We start from the raw sequence: 13,956 nt of genomic DNA, 5'->3' as shown, positions 1-13,956 counted from the left end.
GGGTCCTTCCAGAGAAGCTTCTGCAGATCCTACACTCCTCAGGGATGTGGGAAGAGGGAAGGCAGAGAATACAGACCTCATGGGAGTCTGTCTTGGCCTTCTTTCTTGAGCACTCAGGGCATTTGTCGAATAATGCAGGCATTATGGACAAAAAAGAGTGCAGAAACACAGAAAGAAAGTCACCAAAGTACTTTAAAAGTACCAAAAATCGAAATCAGTGTAAAACACTAACAAAAACCCTTGAAAGGGAGAGCTCAATGCTCCAGGGTCCTGCTTGCAGGAGCCGGAAAAAAGAACTGAGGCTAAGTTGGACCTGCTATGCATTCTGGGATACTGAGAGAAGGTTCTGGAAGGTTCCTTAAAGGCACAGTATCCTAATTAAGCCACATAATGGCAGCCTATGGGGCTTGTCTGTCCAGGTTCTTCTCTCTATCATTCCTGAGGGATTTTGCTGTTAAGCAAGGGAAATCTGTACAGGCTTTGCTGTTTTGTGGATTTTATGGTGGAATTTCTAGTTGAAGTACTGGACAGTGTAGCCTTTTTGGCTGCATTATCTGTCTTTAAATTCTCTCTTAAGTGTCTATGCATTTTCTGCATTTTTTGACACTGTAAGAGATTATTTTTGATTGCTCCGGGGTCCACGCACATGGGCGGGACTATTCACTAGATTATGACTATACACAGAGATCCCCTACTACAGAATCTGCATATCAAGGCAGGAGGCTCCAAAGGCCTTTGTCATCTGTGATATGCAACCCTGGCTTCCCCAAGAGAGGGTAAATGCCACCCCTTGCCTGGGGCCTATATGGCCTTTGGCTACTACTCCTCACTTCCCTGAAAGCCCCTAAATTCAGTATTTAGGGGAACCCCTGTTACCAGGACTTCAGATTTCAACGGTCAAAAAAAGTAGTGGACAAAAAAAAAGACTGCTGACGCGAGAATAGAGAAGCACAAATGATTGGGTGCCAACCTTGCCAGCTGTATCTGTGACCCTTGTGGAGCAACCGTCTAGTCCTGCTGCGGTGCATATTCTAAGAAACCCAGAGGGCTGCCGGTGCTTCTCTACTCGACAAAGAAAACTCCTTTAGAGTAGAGGACCCTATCCCCTGCAGCCGCAGGCACCGAGGAAGCATGGTCTGGTTCACAGTCCTGCAGCATACGGCCTACCGCTGCTGCAGCCTCCCAAGAAGGTCACCTTGCTCCTACAGGTCAGATATGTCCTCCCTCCAAATGCGGGGACAGCAGGACCGAACGACCGGAGCTGCACCAATATTTGGGGATACCGGACCCCTCTCAGCAACCAAGGTTTGAGGTGTCCAAACTGGACACCAACACTGTGGAAAATCGACCTACACGTCAAGGGACTTCAGGGACAGTGAGACCCACACGGAGAGTGGCCCAGCTGCCCTGTTTGTCCCTTTTATGCAGAACAAAGACAAAGAAGTGGGTCTTCGACAACCGCCGCCCGACGGTTTAAAGTACCTCTGCATCCATCCTCCACAGCCCAAGTCCAAAGGAGGTGACTGTGCCAACAGTGTACCAGACCCACAGGAGCTAAGCCCATCCTGATTTACCCAGACTTGATTTCCAGACACCAACTGCTAGTGACTCCAGCATCGTACCAGACACCAAAAGACACCACTGCAACAGAGCCCAACAGCCAGAGGAGAAGTGGACCAACGGTGTCCCTACATGCCCAAACATTTCAAGGGTCGAGCCCACCCTGTGGGTTCCACCGGACCGGCAGCCCAGTCCCAGCTTGCAGCCTCTTTCTGACCAGACCGCTCACACAGAAGTGAATGGGGCACCCAATGCCATAACACCTCTGCACCCGGACGCTCCTGACCCTCCAGAGGTGACCTGTTGGTATGGCCTTGGACCTTGCCCCATACTCACCTTAAGTTCAGAAGAACAGTCCCATAAGTCTCTGTTAAGTACCCAAAGGTAGCACCAAACATACACCACCAGCAGCACAGGGGCAGCCGAGTGCAGGGTGCAAATACGGTGTCGGGCGCCCAAGGTATTTCAATGGAGAACTTTGCTTCGGACAAAAGGCTGCAGGCATAGTACCAGAGGCTGCAACAGAGTTAAGTAGAGGTGCAGGGGGTCATAGGGGAACCATCGGTCAGCTCACCAATGCTCTGGGACCTAGGGAGCAGAGGTGCCTTTTGAAGTCAGATTATTCTTATCGGAGCTGGTCGTGGTCATGGATAGCCTCTGGATTCTGGCTGCAGGTGCGGTCGTGGAGTCCAGGAGGATCAGCCAACGCTGGACTTGAGATCAGAATTGCTGGGGAACATGTTCTGGGTCCTAGCCACTGGCCGGAGGTGTTGGGTGCAGAGTGGGTAGGACTCGCAAGTCCGGAGGGAACCGGAGTCATTTGTGTAGAGTTTCTTGGGACAGAGCCACTTTCCTTAGGAGTCTCTGGTCTTTGTCGAAGGGCGGGCCGGCAGTCTTCCTCGGGTTCTGGAAGGGTCTGGCTGCAGTACAGGCGATGTCTTCTTCACAGGGCCATTGAAGCTTGAGGCAGGCCAGTTGGGGCGGAAACAAGTCAGTAATTGTCTTCAGGCTTCGCTGTATGGCGTCTTCGTCCTTCTTAGGTCGGCAGGAACTAGTTTCCAGGTCTGGGGAGGCCGCCTAAATACTAAATTTAGGGGCATTTTAGGGGAGTAGCAGGTAGCGCCAATGGGCACCTTTCCTGGGGTGACTAAAACATCAATTATGCCACCTTCCAGTGGGAGGGGGCATAGACCTAGCCCTGACTGGAGGGGTCTCCCCATCTTCAAGATGGTGGGGACTGAAAGATGTGCTTCACCTCGCCTACCTTTGGGGTGAAGTTGGCAGGTGGGCACACCACCTATTCTCCTATGTTTTTCCACCCAAAGTAGGGGTGTAAACCAGGGGCTCCAATCTGCTGCTAGATTCAAAGGCTCGGTCTCATTACAAAGGCGGCAGGCCTTTGAAGCTTCCCTCTCAAGCACTGTGCCCATCCTTGGGGAGGAGGTGTCGCACCTCCCCAGGATGCGAGTTGTTTCTGGTCCCAGAGAGCATATACTACGGAATTACAAGTAAGTTAGGCTATGCCAGTTGAGGACAAGCCAATTAAACACTGACCGTTTTAAGGGTCAGAGCAGATGCACAGAGTTCTGTTTAGCTAAGCTCAGGGCATGTCAGAGTCATTACAGCAGAACCTAGGAAAAAGTGTGGGGGAGGGAGGGGGTACCTTCAAAAAACCTGTTTACGTACAAGATTATAAGGATCTTTAAATCACAGGAATGGCAAAAGGATTTTTTCCTGGTGTACCTGAGGTGTTATGTCACTATCGCCGATAGGATGCATAAGCAAGCTTTGCATCAAAATTACAGTGGCGCTATTTAGGGCAGAAAAGCAGCTTGAATTGCCTAAACAGCACTCCATACTCTCACACATCTCCCTCATCTTCTTGCTTGCCACTTTAGGGGACTGCACTGATTTTTAGTCTATGCAGAGCATATGATCTACAAATGGAAAATGTTGTCCTGTCACTGTAGATTTGTAGCATGCAGTATGTTACATTCACATGCGCCCTCCGTCCTTGCAAACAGATGCTTTACATTATAATTTTCCTTTGTGCAGCTCCTCCACACCAACTCTTCTGCTTCACTCATTCCACTTACTACACTCACCCACTGGGTGAAAAAACAAGCTGAGGTGCAGTCTTTGTTGAGTGTTTTGTGGGAGTCATGAGGTAGCTTGAGATCAAAGACTCCTTCGAAAGAAAAACAACCTACGACAACCTACGAACGTCTGTGCCCAACAGATGGTAGACGTGTGCAGGATATGTGGTCTATAGCAGCATATGCTACAAACATCTATTAAGCAACAGTTTTACACAGTGTGGAGTATACCAAGGGGTTACCATGCACTTCACAGAAGAGGAAGATTCCAGTTAACAAGCGACATATGTAGATTCAAACAAAATATCACAATGCTAGTTGTGCAAAAAAACAGAAAATAGATAACATATAATGCTGCTCTTCAGCTAACAAGGAGGTATAGAGCAGAACTTTATTTATATTAGTCTTGGTCACATCAGCAGTTTAGTCGAATCCCTTATCCTTAAGAGCTACTGATGATAAAGCAGGTTTTCTAGTCACTCTTTTCCAGAGATAGTCAGTTTCTGTGTTAGAATAAGGACTACACTTGAGACAGTAGCCAGTATTGCTGATGCTTGTAGTACAGCATTGAGAGGGCCTCTTCGTATTTTAGGAATTCCAACCAACGAGTTTTCTAGTACAGCTTCGATAGCACCAGGGATAACTGGTTCAATACCTTAATGAAGTCTAAGGTGGAACTGCATCCATTTCACCAATGTATAATGTTCTTAGAGCCTCCGGTTCTTTTCCAGGCGATGCCTAAAGATTTTACATTTTCCACAATGATTGGTTTTTCAGCACCAAGCAAGAATGCAGCCATAATTTGACTGAATTGTGCAGAACAAAGGGGCCCAAGAAAAAGAACTGCTTTCAACAGTAGTAAATCGTCACCCAGGCCTGAATGTCAGATCGTATTTGGGCAGCAGTGTCAAGTCTTCAGATCCAGTCTGGTGTGGTCAGCAGGGAAATGGTGTGCAACAATTGAGTTTTTGAGGGTGCAAGCACGAGGTTCCATGTACAGGTTGAATGCAGTGGCACCACATAAATGAAGCTTTCTAACCCGATAGTCTTAGAGGTGAGATTGGAGTCAGGAATCGTTAATTTCACATGCCGACAGGGATTCTTGAGATAGGATGAAAACAGATCCTAACTACATTATTCAATCCTATTATGTCTTTAAGAACTTGCAACAGTTTTGTGTGACTTGCTGGGTCAAAAAAGCTGCCGACAGGTCTAAGAGGAGGAGGAGATAAGACTGTTTGGCAGCTTTACTTGAAAAAAAAATCAGAGTATCAAACTACATAAAAATATAAAGAGGAGAGAGTGGTAAGAACTCCAACCAATGCCCAGTGGTCGAGGGATGCTTACTGGCAATCCACTGGTGGAATTGAATAAGTAGTGCAATGAATGATGCAGGCTTTCAATGGGCACCATTTCAACCCCCCTATGCAAGCTCTGCTCGCACTGTTTTCATTACAAATGCTTCCAATACTATTTTTGATTTACTTAACATTAAGGACTGTGTGAGTCCAGCAGTACTTGCATGAAGGTTAGAGTAACACAACTTGGAGAAAAATGCACGTTTGGGACACATTAGCTCAAGTCTGCTTTTAAAGGACTCGACTTGGGATCTGTATGGTATACTGTGTGTTGCATCAGTAAGTATGGAGTAGTTTCTGTCCTGTAAATCCAGTTCTGTAGTAGGGGTATCTCTGTTATAGTCATAATCTAGTGAATAGTCCCGCCCATGAGCAATCAAAAATAATCTCTTAAAGTGTCTGTTTTATAGGCTGCATTATCGGTCTTTAATTCTCTCTTAAGTGTCTGTGCAGTTCTGCATTTTTTCGACACTTTAAGAGATTATTTTTGATTGCTCTGGGGTCCGCGCACATGGGCGGGACTATTCACTAGATTATGACTATACACAGAGATCCCCTACTACAGAAACACATTTCCTAATGTTGAACTGTAATCGGTTCAGTCTGTATGTGCAATGTTTTAGTTCAAATCGGAGCTGAATGCAGGATGGATGTTTACATTTGATCTGTATACTTTTAAGCTTTATACTGTCAGTGGTATTTGGACTTATTACACGCTGCATACATACACTGTTGCCTCTGCAGCATATTTCCTCTTCTTGGGTTCTGGTGGCTCAGGGACACCATACTTTACTCTCCTTTCCGCTGCCCGGTCCCTGTACTTGGTCTGGGAGGGGAAATAAAAATCTGTTCAGAGTTTCCACTTTGTTTTGTATGCAACACATGAATTAGCATAAAATATTGCCCCACTAATAGGATTACTTCAGATCCAAAACCTATATGCCTTTGGTAGGTGACTCAATAATAAAGTTGCAGCCTTTAAAGTGAAGGTGGAAGATACTGAAACAATTCTACAGAAGATCGTAGTCTGGAAAATGTTAAAAGGCAGAGTTTCAAATAGCAGCAAGCTTATAGAAAGACTAGCATATACACATTTCAACTGAGAACATCAGTTATTGCTTTTTGAATAACAAAAAATCAGGAATTTATCTCAATTTATAGTGTTAGGAAAACCTGTTCCAGGAAACAATCCACTATGCTGTGGCAAAAAGGTTTATATTTGTGAACTGTCCATGCTCCTCACTTTACAAAACAAGCATTTATAATGCAATGGCCTCTGCATTATTAAAGGTAGAGCTATTGGCATTGCTCAAGACATAAAAAAAAAAAATCTTAAATAAATGGCAGTCATTTACATTGCGAATAGCTTAATTGTTAAATAAATGGCAGTCATTTATAATGCCAATAGGTTAATCGCTCGCAAATGCATGACCTATTGCATTTACACCCACACAGAGACCCACACACACACACAGAGCCCCCCCCACACAGAGCCCAACACAGACACAGAGCCCCACACACACACAGAGACCCCCACACACACACAGAGACCCCCCCCCACACACACAGAGCCCCCCCCACACACACAGAGCCCCCCACACACACAGAGCCCCCCACACACACAGAGCCCCCCACACACACAGAGCCCCCCACACACACACAGAGCCCCACACACACACAGAGCCCCCCACACACACAGAGCCCCCCACACACACAGAGCCCCCCCAAACACACACAGAGCCCCCCCACACACACACCCAGCCCCCCCACACACACACAGAGAGCCCCACACACACACCCAGAGAGCCCCACACACACACCCCCAGAGCCCCCCACACACCCCCAGAGCCCCACACACACACCCCCAGAGCCCCACACACACACCCCCAGAGCCCCACACACACACCCCCAGAGCCCCACACACACACCCCCAGAGCCCCACACACACACCCCCAGAGCCACACACACACCCAGAGCCACACACACACACACCCAGAGCCACACACACACACACAGAGCCACACACACACACACACACACACACCCAGAGCCACACACACACACCCAGAGCCACACACACACACACACACACACACCCAGAGCCACACACACACACCCAGAGCCACACACACCCAGAGCCACACACACACACCCAGAGCCACACACACACACACACACCCAGAGCCACACACACACACACACACCCAGAGCCACACACACACCCAGAGCCACACACACACCCAGAGCCACACACACACACCACACCCAGAGCCACACACACACACACCACACCCAGACCCACACACCGAGAGCCACACACACACACACACACCCAGAGCCACACACACACACACACACACACCCAGAGCCACACACACACACACACCCAGAGCCACACACACACGCCCAGAGCCACAAACACACACGCCCAGAGCCACAAACACACACGCCCAGAGCCACAAACACACACGCCCAGAGCCACAAACACACACACCCAGAGCCACAAACACACACACCCAGAGCCACAAACACACACACCCAGAGCCACACACACCCATAGCCCCCCATACACACACAGAGCCCCCCCCACACAGAGCCCCCCCCACACACAGAGCCCCCACACACACCCAGAGCCACACACACACACACACACACCCAGAGCCACACACACACACCCAGAGCCACACACACACACCCAGAGCCCCACACACACACACCCAGAGCCCCACACACACACACACCCAGAGCCCCACACACACACACACCCAGAGCCACACACACCCAGAGCCACACACCCAGAGCCACACACACACACACACCCAGAGCCACACACACACACACACCCAGAGCCACACACACACACACACCCAGAGCCACACACACACACACCCAGAGCCACACACACACCCAGAGCCACACACACACACACCCAGAGCCACACACACACACACCCAGAGCCACACACACACACACCCAGAGCCACACACACACACACCCAGAGCGCCACACACACACACCCAGAGCCACACACACACACCCCCAGAGCCACAAACACACACAGAGCCCCAAACACACACACACAGAGCCACACACCCAGAGCCACACACACACCCAGAGCCACACACACACACACACACCCAGAGCCACACACACCCAGAGCCACACACACCCAGAGCCACACACACACACACACACCCAGAGCCACACACACACCCAGAGCCACACACACATACCCAGAGCCACACACACACACCCAGAGCCACACACACACACCCAGAGCCACACACACACACCCAGAGCCACACACACACACACCCAGAGCCACAAACACACACACCCAGAGCCACACACACACACACCCAGAGCCAAAAACACACACCCCCAGAGCCCCAAACACACACACACAGAGCCACACACCCAGAGCCACACACACACCCAGAGCCACACACACACACACACCCAGAGCCACACACACCCAGAGCCACACACACACACACCCAGAGCCACACACACACACACACCCAGAGCCACACACACACCCAGAGCCACACACACACACACACACCCAGAGCCACACACACACACACACACCCAGAGCCACACACACACCCAGAGCCACACACACACACACACACCCAGAGCCACACACACCCAGAGCCACACACACACACACACCCAGAGCCACACACACACACACCCAGAGCCACACACACACACACCCAGAGCCAAAAACACACACCCCCAGAGCCACAAACACACACAGAGCCCCAAACACACACAGAGCCCCAAACACACACACCCAGAGCCCCAAACACACACACCCAGAGCCCCAAACACACACACCCAGAGCCACAAACACACACACCCAGAGCCACAAACACACACACCCAGAGCCACACACACACCCAGAGCCACACACACACACACACCCAGAGCCACACACACACACACCCAGAGCCACACACACACACACCCAGAGCCACACACACACACACCCAGAGCCACAAACACACACACCCAGAGCCACAAACACACACACCCAGAGCCACACACACAGAGCCACACACACACACCCAGAGCCACACACACACACCCAGAGCCACACACACACACACCCAGAGCCACACACATGGCAATTATTTTTTACCTACGTGAGATCTAATGGCTTTATCAATGTTTTTTTAAAACATTCTTGACAGCAGCCCGTGCTGCTGTGCAAAATGGCTTAATGTTAACAAAAAAAACGTAAAGTGACAACTAGCATTGACCACGTCATAGCACAATTTTTTTCTCTTAAGTAATGGGTTATCAGGCAATGTGTGTAAAGACAGCGTGATGAACAAGCAACACAGGGGAAATGCAGGGAGGAAGAAGGGAGCTACAAGCACAGACGGTGGGAGAAGCTTGGGGTAGGAAAGTAAACACGAACAGCAGGAGGAGGACAGGAGGGTGGGAAATCAAGTACAGACAGTGGGAGGAAGGCAGGGGAAGCGAGCACAGGCAGCGGGAGGAGGGCAGGGGAAGCGAGCACAGGCAGCGGGAGGAGGGCGGGGGAAGCGAGCACAGGCAGCTGGAGGAGGGCGTGGGAAGCAAGCAAGCATAGGCAGCGGGAGGAAGGCAGGGGAAGCTAGCACAGGCAGCAGGAAGATGGCGGAGGAAGCAAGCACAGGCAGCGGGAAGATGGCGGAGGAAGCAAGCACAGGCAGGGGTAAGATGGCGGAGGAAGCAAGCACAGGCAGCGAGAAGATGGCGGAGGAAGCAAGCACAGGCAGCGGGAAGAGGGGGGAGGAAGCAAGCAGAGGCAGCGGGATGATAAAGGAAGCACAGAGTGCGGGAGGAGGGCTGAGTAAAGGAGAGGGACTCCAGACACATGCACTCTATAACAGTGCATGGAAAAAATAAAAACATAAAAAACTACCTCCACATCACGGTGAAAAGCACGCAGGAACCACATCTCTTCTCAGAACCTCATGATGATGCATAGAGACTCGAGTCTGATGCTCCTGCCTGCTGCACTCAGATTACCCGCCGCTTCTGCCTACTTCCTCTGGACATGACGGCACTCTCTACCGCTGGCACATCCGGATTCTAAAACCGGCCCCCATGGTGCCACGGTGATAGAAAGCAGTATCGACTGCTGAGAGGGCAGCCCCTCCCCCCCCTTACAGTGTGTGTGTGTGTGTGTGATGAGTCTGAGTAAGCCCCGAGCTGCGCCGGGCGGCGCCGCATTCCTGTTTCCAGGGCAACACAGCAGGCAGCTGACACTGGGCAGAGTGCAGAGATATATTTGTAGCGCTCTCAGCCACTCGAGCTGAGAGCAGATCGATTAGGAACTCGGGCAAAGCAAGCACCTTGTCTCGAACAGCAGAGAGCCGGGCACAGGCACCGCTGGTGGCGCGCCTGGCAGAGTGAACAAATTACAAAAGCAAACGTTAAGTTACATGAGGCAAAAGTGACAAGTGTGGAAGGGCGGGGGTGCCTGGCACAGGGTGCACCTGGCACAGGGCGCGGGTGTCTGCACGGGGCTTTATAAGGGTCTCTCCGGTGCGCACGGAGAGACTGACACTGTCCGCAGTCTGCGAAGTGGAGACCGCTCTCGCAGGAAGACTCGAAGCGAGCAGAGAGAGCTGTCCTGGGGCGGAGCAGAGCGCAGTCATGGGGTCCGAGAGCTCGGCGCCGTGCGTGTATGTGGACTCCGGGTGCTACGCAAACATGTGCACCTACTTGTGGGGCGACAGACTGGCCATAGACGTGAGGTTTATAAGGATCGGCCGGGACATTTGCAAGTGCTTGCTTCTGCCTTGCCTGCCTAGAGTGCCTGCAATAGGTCACGAAAGCACGGTTTCATTCCGATAGTGTGATCGTGTTTATCCACCATGTCCTTGTCAGCAAGCATTCTTCGCAACGTGTTTAACTACGAGCTGGATTTATTCAAATTGAACTCTATGCGTTGGGAGGGGGAGACAAGGAAGTACCCCCCTATAAGTAGTAGCCCCGACACTGAAAAGCAGATCCAACTTTTACTTTTATACTGGTTCGTGTTACAGAAAAAATGTTGACAGTTTCATTGAAAAGTGTGTGAATGCAAAACATATTGCTTAAGAGGGCAGTTTAAGTTGTGTAACATAAGAGAAAAAGTATGTCACTTAAAACGCTTTTCTGTTATTAACTTTAAAACACTCACATACAAAAATAGCTCCTGGAGCGCTCCTCTCTTGCCTTACGATCTCGGAAGGCAAGAGAGGAGCGCTCCACACCACCATGTTTCTCCGAGGTCATTCACGAATGGCTCGGAGAAACGCCCATAATTTTTTGGATTGAGGGGCGCGTTTAGGTCAGACTGGGACCTCGGCGAGAGGGAGGGTGTAACTCCTACCACTAGAAAAGGGGCGGGGCTTAAAAAAAAAAAGAGAAAAACAGCCCGAATCTGCTCAAGCCGGGGCTAGAACCGAGTGACGCTCCTCTCCTCCAATGGCTGGCCAGCATTTACGAGGCCAGCCAATGGAGAAGGGGGGCTGGTTCAAGCCCCCATACTACACAACATAAAATCTTCGGCTCCGCCCACTGCTTACGCAGTGCGACGGTAGCCTCGACCTAATAAAAAAAATTAAGGCCAAGACAAAGAGTAATAGTTGCAGTGAGTTAAAATCAACAAGTTGCCCCAATTAACAAGTACACCATAATTTGCACTGGTCCAAACAGACAAGACGACTCTCAGTGTAGAAGTGTAAAGTACAGTGGGCCTGAGGTAAACCAAAAGGGCCCGAGAGAGCTTTATCAAAAATAGAATGGGAAGATGAGTGGACAAGAGCCACATGCTGCCAAGTGACACGTCATAAGCCTCCACAGGAGTAGGGCATGGCATAGGGAGCGAGCCAGAATACGGAGCGTGCCAAAAAAGGGAGTATGGGAGATTTCACCGGGAAAGAATCAGAAAATAGCTAAACATTCAAAACTTGCAATCTATATCCATGACAATTCTGATCTACTGAACAGTTAGTATCGGTTACATTTCTCAGATGCACTTCAGACATCAAGTCTGTAGGAAGGCTGTACAGCCAATGAATGTGTGAGAAGTAATACTAAACAAAGCATTTTCAAATCCTACACACAGCAAGTCTGCTAATGAAAATGTGCCAGAGTTCTTCATTTTTAAAGTAGTTTTGCAAGTGTGGCGTCACTTCCATAATGTGAATGCAGACCCGGAGAAAATGTCAATGCAAAGGATCACTGGCCAGTCTTTACATGACAATGCTTTCAGTTGCCCCTGATTTGGGTGGGCCTTAATAAAAAAAGATGAAACTGTAACACACCCACCCTCTAGAGATGTACACTCCCTGCAACAGTACCAGCAAGTCCAACAGTTTAGATAAAAGCCTTCATTTTCATTTGACAAAAGCACACTCTAATAAGCCAAGAGGGAGGTCCCACTCATACCTCGCTGTCGTTCTTCGAAGACTCTGATCCTCCTGCTGCAGCAGTGGAAAGCCGGTGTCGCTCCAGATTTTGCTGAAAAAAACAGTCAAAGGTCTGACTCTGGAGGTAATGTTCATGAGATATACGTGCCTACTGCAAACGTTCGCTTACACATGCCCATCAATGGCGATACTGATCGAGAGCTGTCATTACGACTGATTTAGAGCCACTCAGATTGTACTCAGCACAGCTTTCCATGTGTAGAAGCCCACTGACCACTGTAAGATAACACTGTGTCCCACCCATCAAATTGCTGTCTCCTTGGGACGCTTCGACTGTGTACCTTGTGAAGGTCTGAGAGCTGCTGGTGCCGCACAAGAGCCTCCTTGCTGGGGAACTGACGCCGACAGAGAAGGCATGCCATCTTCTGCCAATCTGTAAGCTTCTCCTCTTGCTCAGCCGCGGTCTCTGGTTCATCATCACTTTCGCTTTCCCCGCTGTAGGCAGCGACAAGGCCACGAGGAGGACTCTAAAATAGGCAAAACGATTACAGTTTGTCACACATACTTTCTTTTACTGTATGAAATGGCTGTTCAAAGAGAAATGCAGGTTTATGTTGAGGTGCAATGGCACAGATTGGTCTTGATCTAGTCCACTACTGTAGGTCAGGAAGGGGTGGATTGGCAGTGCAGTATGCAGCCCTGCAAGAGCAGAACATGTTGCAAACCACAAATACAGCTGTAGGACAGAGAACTATTGAAAGGTGACAAGAGAGCCTCAAGTACTCTTATATGGCTGCTTACAGGGCAATAGGGCAGAACACTATAACAGAGGTGCTCCAGGTTAGAATGGACACAAAAAGGCAGCTCTGTGAGTAGCTTTGGATGTCTAGGCAAGGACGGAGATGGTCCAGTAATAGCATGTAGGAGGCTCCCCGGGCGAGAGGCAGTACTTACATCTCGATCTTCTCCGATGTGCCTTAGGAGGTCAAAGCTACTCTGTTGATGTTGTTGCTGCTGCTGCTTCTCAGTGAGGGCCCCCTGAACGTGAAGATGGAATTACAAAAAGAACATGTTTTATACCAGAAGCAAATGCTTCCTCTACTTAAACTTTTGCTTATGTCACAAGATACAAGAAAGCACAGTGGCTAAGTTACATACTTGTTACAGTTTGACGAATTCAAGCCTACTACTGTACTCTTCTTTTACAGGCCATCATCTACTTTATCACACAAGAAGTGAGTGGAGGGAGGGGGGGGGGGGGGGGGGTTGGTTGGGGATGAGGATTTTTGCTGAACTACTGACTGCATAAACAGGTTTGTTTTGATTAGCGACCTCCGGCGTTTTCTGAGACTAGCAATGCTGATTTTGGCACGGTTTAGAAAATACCAATAAAAAGAATTGAACCATAACACACAATGAGGTCTAGTAAGGCGTTCTTCCAATGACGGCACTGCAGCTATTACAAAAAGTCTTGACAATCTTAGCCTTGTTGTTCATTGCATCCTCTGGTATCTTAAATAGACG

At 49.7% G+C, this 13,956-nt stretch overlaps 1 protein-coding gene across 1 annotated transcript in view; it reads right to left on the bottom strand.

Moving 5' to 3' along the window:
• Positions 1-13,956, bottom strand: part of RBM10 (RNA binding motif protein 10) — a 212,854-nt gene that overhangs the window by 34,481 nt on the left and 164,417 nt on the right. Inside the window, exons 21-24 of the mRNA XM_078664667.1 lie at positions 13,387-13,470; positions 12,774-12,959; positions 12,452-12,523; positions 5,743-5,840 (exon numbers count right to left, since the gene is read on the bottom strand). Of these exons, the coding sequence (XP_078520793.1) occupies positions 5,743-5,840; positions 12,452-12,523; positions 12,774-12,959; positions 13,387-13,470 (440 nt within the window). The remainder of the gene's footprint in view (positions 1-5,742; positions 5,841-12,451; positions 12,524-12,773; positions 12,960-13,386; positions 13,471-13,956) is intronic.

This window comes from Lissotriton helveticus, chromosome 10 (assembly GCF_964261635.1).
Source record: "Lissotriton helveticus chromosome 10, aLisHel1.1, whole genome shotgun sequence".
Classification (NCBI taxonomy): domain Eukaryota; kingdom Metazoa; phylum Chordata; class Amphibia; order Caudata; family Salamandridae; genus Lissotriton; species Lissotriton helveticus.
The sequence above is the reverse complement of the archived record's forward strand: the minus strand, read 5'-3'. Positions and strand labels throughout refer to the sequence as shown.